This window comes from Myodes glareolus, chromosome 4 (genome assembly GCF_982192425.1).
Source record: "Myodes glareolus chromosome 4, mMyoGla1.1, whole genome shotgun sequence".
NCBI classification, from domain to species: domain Eukaryota; kingdom Metazoa; phylum Chordata; class Mammalia; order Rodentia; family Cricetidae; genus Myodes; species Myodes glareolus.
The window spans coordinates 80,060,172-80,079,159 of NC_142029.1; the positions used below are offsets into that span (position 1 = coordinate 80,060,172).

At 45.6% G+C, this 18,988-nt stretch overlaps 1 protein-coding gene across 1 annotated transcript in view; it reads right to left on the reverse strand.

Moving 5' to 3' along the window:
• Positions 1-284: 284 nt before the first annotated feature.
• The window catches only part of LOC125388932 (uncharacterized), a 34,213-nt gene continuing 15,509 nt past the window's right edge, over positions 285-18,988 (reverse strand). The window contains exons 22-32 of the mRNA XM_087905933.1: positions 14,157-14,274; positions 13,755-13,939; positions 13,444-13,569; positions 13,151-13,304; positions 11,914-12,036; positions 10,165-10,304; positions 9,438-9,524; positions 7,307-7,453; positions 6,745-6,942; positions 2,862-2,979; positions 285-1,054 (exon numbers count right to left, since the gene is read on the reverse strand). Coding sequence (XP_087762059.1) covers positions 2,893-2,979; positions 6,745-6,942; positions 7,307-7,453; positions 9,438-9,524; positions 10,165-10,304; positions 11,914-12,036; positions 13,151-13,304; positions 13,444-13,569; positions 13,755-13,939; positions 14,157-14,274 — 1,365 coding nt within the window. The 3' untranslated portion in view covers positions 285-1,054; positions 2,862-2,892. The remainder of the gene's footprint in view (positions 1,055-2,861; positions 2,980-6,744; positions 6,943-7,306; positions 7,454-9,437; positions 9,525-10,164; positions 10,305-11,913; positions 12,037-13,150; positions 13,305-13,443; positions 13,570-13,754; positions 13,940-14,156; positions 14,275-18,988) is intronic.

Consider the following 18,988-nt stretch of genomic DNA (forward strand, 5'->3'; position numbering starts at 1 on the left):
ACTAGTAATTTTATTGGTTGAATTTAGAGCTAAACTACAAGCCACATACAGATAACTCTTAATTTTGGCAAAGATTTGCAGGATGAAATTATTGAATGAGTAATGCCCATTGTGGGGCTGGGGATACAGCTTAGTTGGTAGAGTGCTTGCCTCATGTGTATAAGGTCCTAAGTTATAGATCCTAAGTTCTAATTTCAGTACTGGAAAAACAAAAACAAGCAAATAAAAAAAGTGAGCAAAACCAATGAATTTATTGATTACTTACTATTCACTAGTTACCCAGATGAAGTCTGTGTACAGGGTTTTGTTTTTTGTTTTTGTGAATGATGTGCTGGGGATTGAACCTAGGACTCCCTGTTACTTGGCTACAGCTCCAGTCCTATTGCATAAAGTTTTATCTCTTACCAGCCTGCCTTCCTTCCATTACAGAGGATGCTCATTAACAGTTGCTACATTAAAAGAAATCATTTCTGCTATTCATCTTGAAGTGCAATAACGAGAATTATCTGTGTGAGAAAAGGCTTGAATTGCAGCCGCTGGATCTGTAATTTCAGCAGGTTTTAAGTTTGGAGTTTGTATTTCAGGGTTTCCTTGCTGTAAGTTCATGCACTGGTGGATCTCTCCCGATCTTTAATTCTCCCTGGGAACTTCGGTTTCAGATGATGTCTTACTGATTGTTTTAGCCAGTCCCTTCTGAGAATTTTGTCTGTCACATAGTCTACTACCTCTTAAGTACTTTGATCCAAGTCCTCAAATACTGTGGCCACCTATATCCACCTACTTTATGTTGTTATTCAGTGATATAGATTTTACTATTCCAGGAAGAGGTCAATCAGTATATTGAGCAAATAATGAAACGCCAGCTGCAATTCAGTTACGATGAAAACAACAGCAAGTTCCGTTCTCCCATGCAGATACTATAATATATATTTGTATGGTTTATGCATTAATAGTACAGATATTTTCAAATAACTTTTTTACATTTTATCAGATGTTGTATTGACTTTTTTTTCCCACGCTGGCTAAAATGTGATCACCACTTTCCTTTCTAGGTCTAAAAATAAAGCAGAAAAAAGGGGGGGTTACTTTTTCTTTTTAATTTTTTTAAAAAAATCTTTTTTTTTCATTTTGTATACCAATCTCAGTTCCCACTCCCTCCCCTCCTCCCATCCCCTACTCCCCACCCCACCTCCATCCACTCCTCAGAGAGGGTAAGGCGCATTGCTTTGGGGAAGGTCCCAGGCCCTCCCCACTATATCCAGGCTGAGCAAGGTGTCCATCCAAAGAGAATAGATTCCCAAAAAGCCAGTACAGGGGTGGGGATAAATCCTGGTGCCACCGCTAGTGGCCCTGCAGTCTGTCCCAGCCATACAACTGTCACCCACATTCAGTGGAAGAGGGTTACTTTTATCTTTAAAAGATTCATAAAGTTTGGAAAAATAATTTCTAGAAATCAGTAAGAAAATAGGCAGCTGAGTGGGAAATGAGCAAGAGAGTTAAAGGTTCCTTTACAGAATAAGATCCTCAGACATTTGAATACACACACTCGATAGTGGTGATGGTTCTGTTAGTTTTGTGAACACGTACAATGCGTGATGGTAAAATGGTGGTTCTCCTGGCGCCTAAGTGGCTAGACGATGCAGAATGCTCTGGTAAAGGTCCATATTAGGCAATTCTTGTAAGTGAGCTATGAGGCATAATTCTTTTAGTCACAGTAAAAATACTAGTGATTTTCTAATGGTGGTGGTGGTGGTGGGGAGACAGCTCTATTATGCTGTCTGGAGAGATGGCTCAGCGGTTAAGAGCACTGCCTGTTCTTCCAAAGGTCCTGAGTTTAACTCGCAGGAACTACATGGTGGCTCACAACCATCTGTAATGAGATCTGGTGCCCTCTTGAGGAAGAGACCTGGTCAATCATCTTCATTATCTTAGACCATGAAACCCAATATGAACAAGTTCAACAGAACCGCCATATACAGGCTGCCCATGCATGCTTCAGCATTGCCAGGGCATAAATTTCAAATTTCAAATTTCAATTTTCACACCCCAAACTATCTGCTTGTGAGTCATACATGAATCTGATTTGTTTGTGTTTAAAGTTGTGATACATTTAACAAAATTATAAAGGTAGTCTTCATCTCAGGCATTCAAGATAATTTTAAATAAAGTAAATTAAAGCTAGGACTGAGCCAGTTATTTCTGCAGTAGCTAGTTTCTGATCCTGGTTTTCCTATGTAGGTTACTACTCTACATGAGGGAAACAAAGACATTGGTGTTCTTTCTTTATTAGTATTTTCATAGACATTATAAAATATTAATTTTGGTGATTTAGAAATGGAAATTGGTTGACTTTTAAAGATCAATATTTTGGATTGGGCATACAGTTCAGTGGTAGAGCACCAGCCTAGCACATGTAAGGTCCTTGTTTGGACCCCAGTACCACCAACAAAACTCATAACATTTTAAATATCGGTGATTAAACGTATTATTTTACAAAGGAGTAGCAGCTGAGTGAGAAGGAAGTGGACCCAAGTTCCAGCTATTTTCCCCTCTTCCAGTGGGTGAAGAGAAGCAAGCTACCCTCAGTTCCTTTTCTCTATAGTTAACATGTAATCCTCATAAGGGGAGAGGAATAAACTATCATCTGTTGGGTTCTTTCTTCCTCGAAGATCTGAGATCTGTTGGTACTGAAAAAGTTAAGTAATAATGTACTGTAAATTGTACCACTATTAATTCTCTATCTTTTGTTCTGTTATGTCCAGCCATAAACATGGCCCTAAACACAAGCAATATATTTTCAAGTATATATAGTAAAGTATAATTCCAAGGCTGTTGACCACTCCCTAGATCCGGCATCTCACCTCTCTGTCACCGAGTCCAGCTCTTGATGTTCTAAGTTTGTTGCTCGGCAGAAAGGATGCTCTTTAGGAAATGTTCCATATTAATGAAAAGGAGACGATCTTTGTTTTTTTGGATATACTGTGGAGTGCACAAAGGACAGAGTTAATATTCTTGTTCTTATTTTAAGTACTGTTGCATCTGCTAATCCAGATGTGAATTTACTAAGACAGTGCATGTAAAATTCTCAGCATAACATTTGACACATGACAGGCTTCTGAAGCTTTGCTCCCCTTGACGTTTTGGGATAGACGGTTCTTTGTTGTGTGGGCTTTCTATGGATTCTACACGATAGCAGTATCCCTGTCCTCTACTCATTGTCTGTCGGTGGTACTTCCTTCCCCTGAGACATGACATCAAAAATGTCTCTGACGTTGTCACCTGTTCTCTGGGGCACAAACCCACTCCTGTTCAAGAAGCATTGCTGTAGCGGGAAGGACATTACAGGCAGAGGGTCCCCTAAGAGGCAGTATACACTGCATGTTTGGGGTTGAGTAGATGAAGTGGGAAAAGACCGGCAGGTGAGGAGCAGGGGGGCTTGACTCCACTCACCTATTCCAAATGAGATGGGAAGTCACAAAATGGTTTTGGGAACATCTGACTTTCTTTTTCCTAAAAGGTCACTTTGCTGTGATGAGAACAGACTGAAGAGAGGCAAGGGCACTCGTGGGGAGGACAATTGGTATCAAGACATCTGAACAATCAAGAAGTCTAGATAAGACACAGTGGTGGCTGTCACTAAGTGGTGGCATTATCATTCATCAGACAGTGGTCATATTCTGCGTATGTTTTGAAGGTAGAGCAGCGGGACTTTCCTCACAAGTGGACTGTGACATGTGAATACAAAGGGGAGTTTTTGTGAAAACTTTGGTCTGAAAAACCTGAAAAATGAAGCTGCCATCCACCAAGGAGCAGGCTTTTAGGTGGACCTCATTGGGAAAGACACAACTTGGGTCTTGGACCTGTCATAGCCACATAGGTGGATATAATTAGTAAGCAATTTGATATATGAGTTGAGTTAGAGAGTTAGGAAGTGAATAGATCCACAGGGCTAAATTATAGTCCTCTAATTCTGAGGGGTCAGAGAAAGAAAATGGACCAGGAAGGAACAACCAGGAGTATGGGAGGAAAGCCAGAGGAAGACAATATCCTGGGAGCTGAGTGAAGAAAATGTACAGCAGGGAAGAAAGGGAGCAGATGGGTAAAGGCAGAGAGACGATTGGTCTCTGATCCACAGGAGTTGGGTTATGGCAGAATTCTGTTTGAGTAGGAGGTGTCAGGGTCCCCAGGAAAGCATCACTATGGGTGTGTCTCTGAGGATGGTTCTAGAGATAAACATCACAAGGCTCTGACCAAACCAGTGGTTTAATCCAGTGATAGATTCATATTTTCAATAGATTGCTAGGAACTGATGGAATTGTGAAGGCTACTTGGAGGAAGCGAGTCTCTGGAAGCATGCTTTGAAAGGTATGACTAGGCCCTGGTCCTTTCCTATTCTTCTTTCCATGTGCCATGAAATGAGTAGTCTCAGCCACATTCTTCTGTTGCGATGATACTCTGCCTAGCCCTGGGTCCAAACCAATAGGCTACAGTCTAGTCTTTCTCTAGCATCTTTGGCTATGCTTAATGATGTTACATAATGCAAATCATGGTAGAGTCAAAGAGACCTATCCACTACATCTGCAAGAGGGAATACTCGTGATTTAGAAAGCTGTGGTGTAAACAGCAGTGGATGTGGTTTGCTCACTGAACATTGGGTGCTCACTGTAGTTACTATTTTGATGGGAGTGGCGGATGATTGGAGTCTCTCTAGGCACAATGCTGCTAGCTCTACTACTTATGAGCGCCTCTATCTAGCACTGGTGGCAGAAGCAGTGATAGCGGTCCGAAGCACCTTGTCCTTGGAGCAGTCAGTGATGCTGGCCCATGCATGGAGAGAGGCAACGGTGTTAGCACTATTCTGTGGAGCCCACACTCTGTCCTAACAGCAGCGTTTGGTCAGACAATTAGGGCAACACTGGCAAATCTATAGGCTGAGTGGAAGCAGGAACTAAGGTGTTCCTTTCTGCTGGTAGTGATGCAAGCCTGGCACCAGTGCGTTCTTGGCAATGGGACTGTGGCTGGTGCCAGGGAAAGTTCTTCTAGGCCTGGTTTTGTCTGTGTTTGCTGCTGGCAAGGATGTAGCTCGAGCTAAGCTCACCTGCCCTATCCTCCCTACTCTTACCGCTCAAAGGGGTGCCAGTGGGTAGGGTGGCAGGCAGAGCCAGAGAGCTGCTTACGCCCTTGCTCAGCACACTCCTGCTAAGGTGGCTAGGCCATCAGTGTGAACCACAGTATTGCTTCCCTGATTAACAGGAACAGGATCCTGAGTTCAGTGCAATGGGGTGGGAGATGCCTGGCTTCAGTCCTGCACTGGCGCGTGTCCACTTGTAGCTGGGCCACATCTTTGGCCTTAGATGTTGAGTGCACTGATATGGTTCTGGATTGGCTTGGGGGGGGGCACTCTTCATGTCCTTGTGTTACAACACTGTTCCCTACAGTGCAGGGCATTCAACCAATCAGTTTTGATCAGTTGTAACTGTGCTCTGGTTCTTTCCTCTTGAGAAAGCATCTAACTTGCTTTGGATTTTGGGTTTTTAAAGAGATCCTAGACTTTTAAAGTATTGAAAAACGTTAGACTGTGAGACCTTTTAAAGCTGTCCTGGATTTGATGTTTATGGGCATGAGATTTGGGGGGCAAACAACAAAGGAACTGGGATAGTTTCACAGCATTGTATTTATGTGCCCACGTTGACAAGGGGTAGACTCACAATGGTTAATTTTGGTTATCAATTTGACACACCAAGAAGAGGGAACTGATCTGTGAGATTGGGCCTGTGAGCATGTCTGTGCGGCAGGTCTTTGACCACTAACTGATGCAGGAGTACCTACTCAGTCTACTGTGCGTCCTGCCATCCCAGGGCAGGTAGAACTTGGAATCCATTAAAAAGGTAGGTGGGTGTGAGCCCCAAAGCAAGCCAGTAAGCAGTGTCTCTCCATGGTGTCTGTTTCATTTCCAGTCTCCAGGTTCCTTCCCAAGTCCCCACCTTAGTTTCTCTTGACAATGGACTACAACCCTTAAACTAAATAAGCCTTTTCCTTTCCTAAGTTGCTTTGGTGATGGTGTATATTACAGCAACAGAAACCAAATGTGTCCACAGGGGGGCTACTATGTATATTTCAGGTTACTTGCCTAAGTGGCCTGCCGGCCAGTGAGTACCATGACACTATCCAGTAACTACAGTTGCCAGTATCAGCACTGATAGAGTTGGTGAGACTCCCCGCCCTGCGGAGCCAGGGTGGCAGCTACCTGAGACACTCTTGTTCCTCTTACTGTGCTGTTGACTCTTCTCTTTTGTCCCCGTCTCTCGGTTGCTCCATAACTCTACTCCCTATAAAAGGCAGCCTGTTTCTTTGGTTCTTTGTGGAGGAGGAGTTGAATGCTAGGGACCTCTATTTAGCTATCTTGAACCTCTGGGATCTCTTATTTTTAATTCTTTAAAGGATTATGAGATAACATTTTCATAAATGGCCTCGATAATAGCATATCGTTAAGGTCATGGTTAAGTTTGCATAGAAAACAGCACATTATGTTTGGATAGCTGTGGGATCATTTGGTCACTTGCATTCAGTCTCTGAGTCACAGCGAGGTTGCAATAGACTTCTGCTTATTTATTGATAATAGGCAATGGCAAGTCAAGGCGCTGTTGGAACTCTCTGAATGGGCCACATACCAAGGCCTTTTCTTTGTGAAGGAGTAGATTTTTTTAACTAAGACCATGTGATATACAAGATAAATTTAGTTACCTCTTCTGATGACTGTCTTGACAAGCAAGGCTCACGCTTCCTCTCGATGAGTTTAGAGAGGAGATCTCTTTCTTTCCCAGAGGTGGGCTGCTCTTTTAGCAGCACGGCACTTAGGCTTTGGTCAAACTTATTGTCCCAGGAAACTGCTGACATCTGCAGTGTAGTGGAGAATGCCTCCTTGAAGTAGGCTTTCAGCCCCTGGTTAGGGAAACGTAGGCACAGATCAGCGTGACTTGCTATGCAAGCTTTCAAATAATGGTTGAGAGGAAAATGGGGCTTGAGAACATCTTCACTTGCTCCCTCCCTAATAATGCTGGTGAGCTTCATGCATCGGCATTGTTTCCGCAGCTGAGATGTTCTCGGAGCTGGTCTGCAGCTCCAGTAGAGCGTGCATTCTGCCATAGGCTATTACAGGAAGTTTGGCCAGGAACAACAGCCTTTTCCCAGTCAGTCAGGCCATCAGTGGGGCTCCAATAGACCCCAATATTACAAAGTTTTTATTGTCCTGGGGAATGATGTCTGAGTCGCAGAGAAAGAGAAGTTCTGTATATGTCATAACTACCTCATAAAACAACCCCAGAAATCTGGGGTTGGAATCCTGGTTGAAGTCCCCAGTGGTGATGTGGGCCAGGCAGTGGATCAACAAGAGAATGAAACTTCCCACAGACGCCAAACACTCTCTCCGAACAAACAAGGTTTTCTCAGTGCTCTGCATGGAAAAGATGTCCGCGCACAGACATGTCAACCTTGTGAGCATTTTCACATTTCTCAGTTTGCTTAGAATAAGTCTTTGAAAGGAAGCTTCAGAGATGAAGACAATTTTAGTTCAACTTTGATAAAATAATTTTTTCCTACTTTCCCCAATTTTTAACTTTTTTTTTTTTACATTTTTTATCTCCCTCCCCCTCGTGTGTGTGTGTGTGTGTGTGTGTGTGTGTGTGTGTGTGGACGTGAAGGTCATAACTTGAGGGAGTCAGTTCTCTTCTGGGGATCAAATTCAGGTCGTCTGGCTTTGTGGCAAGCACCCTCACCCACCCAGCCACCTCAATGGCCCATCTCTTAATTTTTTCAGAACACTTCAATTTACAGAAGACAGACTGTTACAAATTCCGACCCAGGTGACTTGTGCCTCTTCTCAGGGCCACCTGATAAGATCCCTAAGCAATGCTTTCCTATCTTCAGGTTGAATGGGTATTGCAAGAGGGGTGTGTTATTATTAGAGCCCACTCCAGGACTTCTGCTTCTGTGGGCTGGGCCTGGGGCCAGGCATTTTCATTTTCATCAAGGTCCCTAGGTAGTCAATGCAATCAGTCCGAAGACCACAGTTTGAGAATAACGGCCTTAAAGGATCCTAGGCGTTGTCCTTTTGCTTTTATTGTATTCGAGTTCTCAAGTTACTTGTGACGCACATCTGAGATGGCTCTGACACCTCTTCTGGGTTCTGCAGGCCCCGACAGGCACATGATGCACAGACATATACACAGGCAAGTCCCTCACATGCCTACTAAGTCTTTAAAAAAGGAAAAAGCTACATTTGACCAGCAGTCACCTCTCTCTTCCTGACCGCAGAGGCAGTGTGTTGGGAGCTCCCCCTTGGGTGCCTGCGGGGCACACCCTTGCTCACAGGGCTTGCTGGTATGTTGCCGGTCACACCGTCTCCATTTCCCTCCCTGACCCATCTGGAGTTTGTGTGTCCTCATCTACTCTTTCAGGAGGCAGTAGATTAGCATGGGAAAGCTAAGCATGATGGGACTCAGTTCGAGAGTTGTCCCTTGAACTAGCTGTGAGTCAGGAGGATGAGGTGTGGGACGTATACATACATCTGAACCAGACTCTCAACTCTTGCTAACACTTAGACTATTATCTGACAGCTCCAGACCTCCACTGTCCAGTTACAAAATGGAGGCAGAGAGGACCTGTGCCGCAGGTAGGGTTGCTGAAACTGAAAATGCAACACATGAAAGGCACTGATGAAGGACCCGACACCTTTCCTGCGAGAATCCTGTTGTTTGCTTTCTTTTCCCCACCATAGTAAAATGGAACTAAGTTCTTGCTGAGATCGTAGTTTCTTTAAAGGTCAAATGAAATAATCCTTCAAGGGTACTCTGTATGAGCATTTACTTATCCTGGGGGTTCCTATTAAAGCCCCTAAGAACCCACAACTAACCAAATTTGAACTGTCCCTTGGTCACACCGAGTTGCTATTTCTCCTTAGAAGAGCTCATGTGTGGACTGTCATCAGTGCTTAAAGTTCATATCCATCAGCTCGGAGTTACCAAGGAGGGACTCACAGACTACATACTTGAAGAACTTCTAAGGCAGGAAAGATATAGACCATTTTTGTACAGAGATGTGATTGTGCAAGATACCATGAAGCTGGACCCATGGCTCTTACGGGAAATACCAGTTTGGCAACACCAGATGTACAGCGGCAAAGATCCACTAATGGGCACGAAGCCATTATGCTTCTCTGGGCACCAGCCAGGACATTTTACTTTGCTGATTAGAAAAGCACTTACTCTGTGACATTTATTAGGCTTTAGTTAAATGGCTTTTCCCCCCTCAAAGGAGAATAAAATTCATTAGGGTTTGAGGGAGAAAAATGTTTTATAAAATTTGTTCCTTTTGCTTCTGTGTGTCTTGCCCAGATTCCATAATTTAAGAGTCCCTGTCTAGGGATGAATTTGCATCACCTGATAGAAGAAGGAACCCTTGAAGGCATTTCCTGAGACTTCCACGGCAGGCAGATGAGAAGCAATCTGTAGGGTGGTTACCGGAGCCTGAAAAGAATGGCAAAACTCAAACCCACCCTTTGCTTAAGAAGTTGCTCAGCTACATCTCATCAAGCATGGTGGGAGAGAAGTGCACTGGAACATCCGTTTACCTCACAAGCACACTCGGGGAAAGCAGAATCAGAATACACTATAGGAAGATGGAGGTTTTAGCTGTGTATTTTGTATTTACACCAATTCTGATAGGTATAAATAGCAATCATTTCAGCCCTCTATGTCTCCTAGACGACAGTCGAACCTGGAGCTTGGATTCTAACCCTGGCCTGCCTTCCTGGTTATGACCTTGGGTAAGCTGACTCAACATTCTGCCCCTTTTCTCTCATTTTGAAAGTAGAAAAAAAATAATGTATCGGTGTCAGAGGGTTTTGAAGCAATTGAGTTGTCCCATGAAAATAATCAACATTTCTGACACCTAGACTGCTTCTAATTCATTTCTGCCCATGATTGAAATCATCTAAAAGGCTTGATTTGAGACAGCTGTCATAGCTTCCATCAGCTGCCCCGAGTGAGGCAGTTCATTGCTGTAGGAACTTCTTCCTAGAGAGGATTTGCTGAGTCTCTTCCCGGCCACCTTGACCTCCACAGCTTCCTGGGAGGCCGCTTCACAGAATGCCAGAGACAGACGTACCTGCATCTGGGGGATGAGGAGGTGCAGGATGGAGAGACCGTACTGGTAAACCACGAACTCCCAGGCAGAAAGGTGCATGACTTGCACAGTTACCGGCTGTCCCTGCATCGTCCGAGTCTTCTGCAAAGCGTTTTTTGGGTCTGCAGAAATCAAGACAAATCAGTGATAATTTCACTGATTTTTTATGGTAATGATATATTAACAATAACATGACAGTTCATCTTAGGAAAATATTTATCTCCATCCATCCATTCATCCATCCATCCATCCATCCATCCATCCTCCAGTGAAGCCTATACTGCAGGCTTCCCTGGTCCTCTACATGGAAAAATGAGCCCAATCAAAGGGACAGAGGACTTAGAAGGAGCCACAGAAAAGATGACAGTATTTCCTTGGCAGTAGATCTGAAGTTGTTTGGATCATTAGGTGTGCTACACTCAGAATACTGTCTGGCATACAGCAAGCACTCAGTACATGTTAGATGTATCCAGATTTTTACTTATCTATCAAATTGTCTCTAATGGGCCTTTAGATAATTACCCTAAATGGGTTTTTATCTAAATGGGACTTTAGACACTTCCATTGTCTGATTCTTAAGAGGACAATGAAAAATGGCTTGGACAGCAATATATAATGAGAATAAAAGTAGCAACCAGGAGACCTGTGTCCTGGTGGTGTCCAGGGTGTGTAAGACCTTTGGACAGTTACATACTTCTTTGAATGTTGTTTTTCTTATTTATATTAAAAAATGAGTAATAGAATTGGAGTTAGGTTTCCGGGGGAGGGGGCAGCAAACAAGACAGTACACATAAGAATGCACTTACAATGGTTGGAGAGGGTAGTCCTTGAATGAGGGTCCATATCTCTGCTCGTATTTCTCATCAGTTCTCGTGAAAGGAATTAATCAGGTTGAACAACCCCCAGAATCAGTAAACTGTTTTTTTGGCAGTGCTCAGGTAGTATATAATTTAGGCTTTGCCAGCCAGGAGCCACAATTGGAGTTCAAAGTATTTTACTATCCTCACGCCAGGAGACAGAGCTTGCTCTCCTACAAGCCTATCCTGGCTTTCCTGATGCACATCAGTCTGCCTGCCCAGGCACTCACTAGAGCACATCTCTTTTGGCACTGCCTCATGGTGCCGGATGGTTTTTGTAGGAAGCAGGGTGAGCGTAAGACTCTGGGGGAAGGCTCCTGGAATCTCAGCTGAGCCACCCATTAGCAACTGGATCTTTGATTTCCTATTTATACAAGGAAGTTTCCTTCCCTATAAAGTGAGTATTAATACCTACCTTTTTAGATTGTTGTAAATGAGTTACTATATGTTTAGGACAGGACATGACGTTGTAAAAGGCCCCATATTGGCAGAGTAATCTGGGTGCTCTTTTTATGGGGCAAAATATTCTTTCTGTTGGTTTCTCTGTATCCCTGTATCTCACATTTCCTGCAAACTCCCTTTTAACATGTTGATGAAATACCAAGATTTAGATTCAGCACTTGATCGGAAGGTAGAATACCTTTAGGAATTGTCTTCTAAGGATTGACTAAGTTATAGTTCAATGATACTTTGATTCTTGCCTGATATGCCTTATATGGAAAAATCCCTTGGGGGCCTTAGTATGGGGCAGAGGAAGGAGGAAAGGATGTCTGGTAAGACAGGATCCAGGATTCCTTGGGTTCTCAGGTTTGGAAGGTACATCATCATTTACCATGAGTGCACTATAGTAATTTTTCAAGGGAAAAGAGGTTACCTTGTCTGTGATGTATTTGTCTTTGTAGTTCAGCTATTCCCCTAGGGTCTGGGGACCAGGTATCTATTTTCTTCATGATGGAGAATAATGGTGCGGTCCAGATGTTGTCAACTTTGTCTGCATCTGAATATGAGAGAGTAAAATTATAACAATGTACCCAAAGTGAAAGACGCGCCTAGGAGCCAGGTCTGCTCGTTCAGGCCTAGGATCCCTGCAACTTGGAGGTAGAGATAGGAGGATTGCAAGTTTAAGGCCTGCCTGGGTTATCCAGTGATTCTGAGGCTGGTCTGCACAATTTAGTAAGACTTTGTCTTAAAATAAAAGATGGAAGAAAAAGCACAGGATGGAGATACGGTGGGGTCCCTGCCTAACATGTTTGAGATGCTAGGTTAATCCCCAGTACAGCTAATCAGATCACTAGCTTTCTTTCCCCCTTCCCTTTCTCTCCCTCCCCCATCTCCTTTACTTCCTCCCGCTCTCTCCCTCTTCTCTCTCCTTCACCCCCCCCCCCCCCGCCAAATACGGATGACAGGCAGCCTCTGGGACAGCCTCCAGGACCTCTCACAGTGGGTGTCAGCTCTTACATGAGTTCCTCCCCTTGGATGTGGGTTGGGTTTAGTGATTCATTTCAGCAGAACGAAACAGGGCAAGCGATGGGCTGTCAGTTCTGAGACTGATGCATGAGACTGTATCAAAGCCGCCCATCTTGCCGCTTTCACTTACTCTCCTGCTCGCTAGCTCTGAGGGAGGCAGCTGCAGGCTGTGTGGGGCACTATCGGGCCCTTGTGCTCAGGTATTGATATTTTTGGTTAATGGCCAGCGAAACTTGGAGATTTGCCAGTAATCTCAAGAGTGAGGGTGGAAAGTGAACGTCTCCAGGCCAAGCCTTGAGACGGTGCAGCCCTGGCCAGTACCCAGATTGCAGCCTGCATGAGGCCCCTGAGCCAGAGGCACCAGGCAAACCTCACCCAGATTCCTGACCCATGGAAGCTATCAGCTAAGAAGCTCTGAAATGTCGGGGGTAGTTTGCTATACAGCAATCAATAACTAACACATCATGTTTCTCTCTGTCCTTCCTAAATAACCCACTGTGGCCTGATGCTGTGGTGCCTGAAGCACTTAATTGCCACACTGACAGCATCAAAGCATGATCAGAGCTGTCAAAAGAAGAGGAAGGTGAGCAACTGAACAACCTTACTTGCTCCTGGCCTCGGCTCTTCTAGCCCTGGAAGATGACCTTGGTCCTCTGAGAGCATGGCCGTGATGACTCTCAGGAATCGGATCAGCACAGGGCAGAGAGCAGCCTGGTTCCCAAGACAAGTCGTGACCGTTCCATAGAATCTGCCTCCAGGGTAATTCTCCAAACACACAGGAGTTCCCGAGGTAGTGATCTAGGACAAAAATGAGATCTGAGTTTCATGCTTGGACACCCCCAACCCATTTTGAAAATCTGTTAGAGGAGTTTCTCTGTGACGCTCCCACCAAAGACGGAAACTCAGATCTTGCTGGTCAAGTCCGGAGGGTCAGTACCTGGATATGCAAGAGCTGCAGGCGGCTGAGTTCCCGGTGGTACTGCAGTTTTCCAAGAGCCCTACCCAGGAAGTTCTGTCTGCCCCTTACCACCTCCCGAAACTCATCTGAGAGATGCTGCAGTACCTAGAACACAGGAAGCATGATGCCAAATTTAAATGTTCTTTCTTACTCTTTCCGTTGCTCCTCTTTGCCTATCCAGTGATCCTTCATCCCCAGCAGCTCCTGAATATTATATGGCCCTGGAGAACCTTACGATGGGAGAGAATTTCCTTATCCCAGAGGGTCCCCTTGCCAGCCTCAGGCCTCACCTTCCTGTGACGATTCCAGACCCGTGGGCTCTGATCCTCACTCTGCTGTCGGCACGCCTCCTCCTCTTGACTCTGCAGCCTGACAGACACTTTTCTGAGCTTCTCAGATGCCTGCTCTAAACTCTGCAGGACCTTCCGCATGCCCAGCAGCACTTGTGCCTCCACCTCCCACTCCTTCTTGTCTGCTGCAAAGGGCAAAGAGAAAGTCCACAGAGCAACAGCTACCAGCATAGTAAATAGAAAGAACAGTTGATTGGAGTCAGTGAACCTGCCAGGTATGAGTCAGTGTCTAGTGGGAATCAGTGAGAGACGAGCACATTCAGGTGGTGGAGGGGCTTCTTGTGTTCCCTGGCACCTTCCCTGGCACCACCAGTAGGGCCACTAGCAGGACCTGCTACTCACCTTGAGAAAGCAAGCACGATTCTGGGCTGCTGAGCATGCTCAGGGCTCTAGCTCGCCGTTCTGTCTCCTGCAGGCAGCAGGCCTCCAGGGATGCACAGGCCTCCTCAGCCGTCCTCAGCTGCATTGGACAGAAATCACAAAGGGCCGAGCCATGGAGAGAAGGCATGGCTTTAAGCCTGGCCATCTCATGCCAAGCCTCCCTTCTACCTTCATACAGCTGAGGGACTTTGGGGTGACAGAGATCTAGTGTCTGGTGAGTTTGCAGACTGGAGGTTTGAATGAGAATAACCCTCAGGAACCCATGGATTTGAGTACTTGGTCTGCAGTTGGCAGAACTATTTGGGAAGGGTTAGGGGACACGGCCTTATTGGAAGAAGTGTGTCATGGAGCTTTGAGTTTTCGAAAGACTCATGCCATTCCTAGTGTGTCCTCAGTGGCTCTTACTTGCAGATCAAGATGTGAACTCTTCTCTGTTCCTTCCACCATGGACTCTAACCCTCTGAAACCATAAGTTCAATTAAGCAGTTGCTTTTATACATTGCACTGGTCATGGCATTTCATCACAGCAATAGAAAAATAACTAAGAGACTGTGTCTGCTCTGAGATGGATCCCGTTCGTGTGGCCCGTGGGGAAACAAGGTCTCTCGACATTAAAAAACTTGTATGGTATTGGCAGATGAGTGGTGGTGTGGAATATTAGTTAAAGATGTGTTACATCTGCTTATGTTGTGGAGCGTTCGTTTAATGATGCGAAAAAGTACTGCATTCTTTTATGTTGCCTTTTTTAACTCTGTGAAGTTGTACTACTTTGACTGTCTAAAACACCTGATTGGCTTAATAAAGACCTGAACGACCAATAGCTAGGCAGGAGAGGGAAAGATGGGACTTCCAGGCAGAGAGAATAAATAGGAGGAGAAAAATAGAAGAGTGAGTGTAGAAGGCCGCAGCCACATTCTCCATTATCAAGATGGCGCTGACATCCGGCTTCACCACCAGGTGAACGCACATGTGCTCGGTAATTTCCCACTGAGTCCCCGCCTACTCCCGAGGCATTCACCTGGGATTATGGACAATTGACCTATCCAAGAGTGACACGTCCGAAGCAGGGTCTGTTTCCTTTATAAGGGATGGGTTCCATCTTATCTGGGTCTCCGCCATGTTGGCTGATGCCCGCTCTCCCAAGGGGCATTAAAAGCTTTACTACAGAAGGATCCTATGTGTACCGCGTGGTTCTTGCTGGCGAGACGGTAGCGCGGGACTTCTGGTGCCGATACCCGGGAGGAAGAAGAAGAAAAAGAAGAACTTTGCACCACCGGAGACCCCTTGGACACAAGGAGGATTCAGAACTGTAGGCATGCGTGCTCAGAGAGGTACGTTCTAAAGTCCAGAGAGCATATCAGAAACTGAGCAGCAGTGGGAGGTTGTGCGCGCACCCAGATAAGTTAAAAAGGACCCTCCGGTAAAGAATGGGGGAGACAGAAAAGAAAATAAGTTAAAAAGGACCTCCCAGTGATTTTAAAAAAAGTAAAAATGGGGGAGAAGGCTGATTTACAAGGTCAAAAGCTTTATGTTATGTTGTTCATGTTGTCTTTTGTGTACTGGATAGGAGAAAGATATTTAAACTTAGAAACTGCTAAGGATATGATGTTTTGGGAAAGAGGTTCTGTTTTCGCCTCCACAGAAAAGGAGAGCCTAAGGGTGTACTTGGGATTTACGTGGTTTGAATCACCGAGACCTCCTGAAATGTTATAAAGTTTACCCCTAAAATTCAGCGGCCCAATAACAGCAGGAAGCAGCCAAAGAGACTAAACGACGCCCAAATTCCCTAAAAGATTAAATGAGGTCCTTTTAATGATTGCAGACCAGCAAGCCTGCTTCTGAGTTCCGCTTTGCTCCGTACACCGGTTTGGGCTCGGAATGGGTGCAGCTGGGGCTGGAGGGCGGCTGGAACGGAGCTTTGCTCTATGGCTATGGTGGGGAGCACGTTGCGCCGGCTCAATTGGTGCCCTTGGTTGGTGCCTGGCCTGGAGGATGTCACAGCGGTGCCACAGGCAGCCGGGCCAGAAGGCTTGCAATATACCTAAAACTGTGAGGGTCTCTGAGGCTAAAATGGCTCTGGTTCCATTTGGCTATGCTAAACGATGCTGACTTCAGGCAGGGCTGGTCGTATTTATCATAATAAAGGCGCAATTAAGGTTTAGATGCAGTAAACAGGCAGTACCGTACCGTATTACATCTACATAGTGCGACTTAAGTTTTTAAGAACTGCTTAGCATTTTAAGAACTCAAGTCCTCCTAAAAGATTGCTGTGTATACGCTTGGCTTGTCTGGTGTTTCAGGATCCGCAGGGAGGTGGATGCGAAGGGCCCTTGGATTTTGGGGTGATTGGGTCGTTGGCTGAATCTGTGAGAGTTTACAGCCGCTTTTGCTGTGGCACAGGTGTTGAGAGTTGGCTAGTAGGGAAGCGGCCCTGTTCGCCGCCTCTCCCATTGGCCCCTTGAGCCGCAGGCTCTGGCGCGGACCTTGAGATATTGCCGGCCTGTGACGCCTCGGTCTGGGTGTCGGCTCCCGCCACACTCCGCCACCAACACAGCCTCAGAGAACGAGGCTAGCCCCACGGGGAAGGCAGAGGCGCCTGGGGGTGGAGCCGCCACTTCTTGGCTTGGGACACAGGGAGCTGCGCAGCGAACAGGCCCAGGGCCGCACACAGCCCTTGGATGACGGGCGGGCTCTGGAGCCCGAGGCCACCGTACCAGCAAGAAATACGGGAGCCAATAAATCTTAAATCTAATATCAACAAACAGGGCCTGGGTTTTTCCTAGGCGCCACTGGGGCAACACGGCCCATACCGTAAAAAACAGAGATCCCCATATGAGTTCCCCAATGGCCACGTCATCTTAGGACTCCAGGCTGGAAACAGGAAAACGGTTTTCTCATATTTTTAAAACAATAATCTCATCTGCGCCAGATTTAAAATGGTTTAATTCTAAGGCCTACTATAATGACACAGACAAACAAGATTGCTCTTTAGAACAGAGACCTATAGGTCTCTAAGTTCAAGACCAGCCTACTTCCAGTACTGACTGTGCTAAATTTTTACACTGAGTTTTTTAATACTTTTAAATGTTATTTTGGGAGAAGAGTTTGTTTATGTTTTTTTCTAGGAATGCTACTATTCATGCTGTGGATTCATCTGTCCAGAGGCCTGAGGACAAAGCCTCTGCTGTGGAGCTGTCTGACCTGATTGCTGCGGAGCTGGCGGGTTCCTGAGGGATGGTCCAGCTCCTGCCCTTGGTCTGTCAGTTATTGCTGTGTTGTTGTTGTACATTGCAATGTTGTTGTTGCTGTGCCATTGCTATGCTGCTGGATTTCCCCTTGTTTTGTCAGTTATTGCTTGCTATCAGTTTCCCTTATCCTGTCAGTTATTTCTGCTAAACACTATGGGTATCTTCAAGATAGGTTACAAAATGCCATGGTTATTTAAATTAAAAATTGGATAAATATCTATTTAAACAAAAAGGGGGGGAATAATAAAGGAACTGCCCCCGATGCCAAGAATGGCTATTGCCATGGCTCTGTTCACTATAAATTTTTTAAATGGCAGCACGGCCTATACCATGAAAAACAGAGACCCTCAATCAGTTATCTACCACAGTGGCTACAGCCCTGGATCAATAGGCTAACATAGATACATCTATTAGAGGTAGAATAAAGAACAGGTGGATATCTTATGACAGCTTGCCCAATTGGACTGTGAATGGAAAACTCCAGCCTTATGTGTGACCAGTATACCATATGAGAACTTTATAAAAATGGCTAACTTGTCCCGAGAATTGTCTTTGTATCTTGCAGGAGAATTTTGATGATTTGCTGTCCTCCTTGAGACGGTCCATCATGACAATCAACGCCACGCGAGTGGACATAAGCTTGGCCGAAGAATTCCAGTCCTGGATTGTGTCCTTCATTTCCTACTTCAAAGAATGGGTGGGGGTTGAAGTGTTTTGGAACGGTCCTGCTATGGAATAGTGTTTCTCCTCTGGATGGTCTGCTGACTCAAATCCCAAAGCCATAGGGACAAAGTGGTTTTTGCAACAGCGCTGGCTGCCCTGGAACAGGGAGCCTCTACTGATATGTGGTTATCTGTGTTAAAGCAGTAAGGTTTAAGCCAACCAGCTCCTGCACCCCTAGGACTGTGGTCCATTGCACAGGGTGGAGTGCTTGGCTTAGCTAGCCCTGAAGGTTGTCGAGCTGAAAAGCATCGCACAGAGAATGGCCCTCTCTGAGAGATAAGTCGCTCTGCTTAAGGGTTTTCTGCCGTATATTTCCCTTTCCCAGAAAATTGGCAGAGGGCAGGCCGGATAGGTTCCAGGTGTCATGAACCTAGGGGCAGATTCCGTGTAAGCCCATTTTAATGTTTTTTCATTTTGGGAAGTGCGACCTCTATCTTTACCTTCCTAGGGAGTTGCCTTTCTGCAAAGAAGTAAAATTAGGGGGAGATGTAGAAGGCCGCAGCCACATTCTCCATTATCAAGATGGCGCTGACATCCGGCTTCACCACCAGGTGAACGCACATGTGCTCGGTAATTTCCCACTGAGTCCCCGCCTACTCCCGAGGCATTCACCTGGGATTATGGACAATTGACCCATCCAAGAGTGACACGTCCGAAGCAGGGTCTGTTTCCTTTATAAGGGATGGGTTCCATCTTATCTGGGTCTCCGCCATGTTGGCTGATGCCCGCTCTCCCAAGGGGCATTAAAAGCTTTACTACAGAAGGATCCTATGTGTACCGCGTGGTTCTTGCTGGCGAGACAGTAGCGCGGGACAAGTGAGG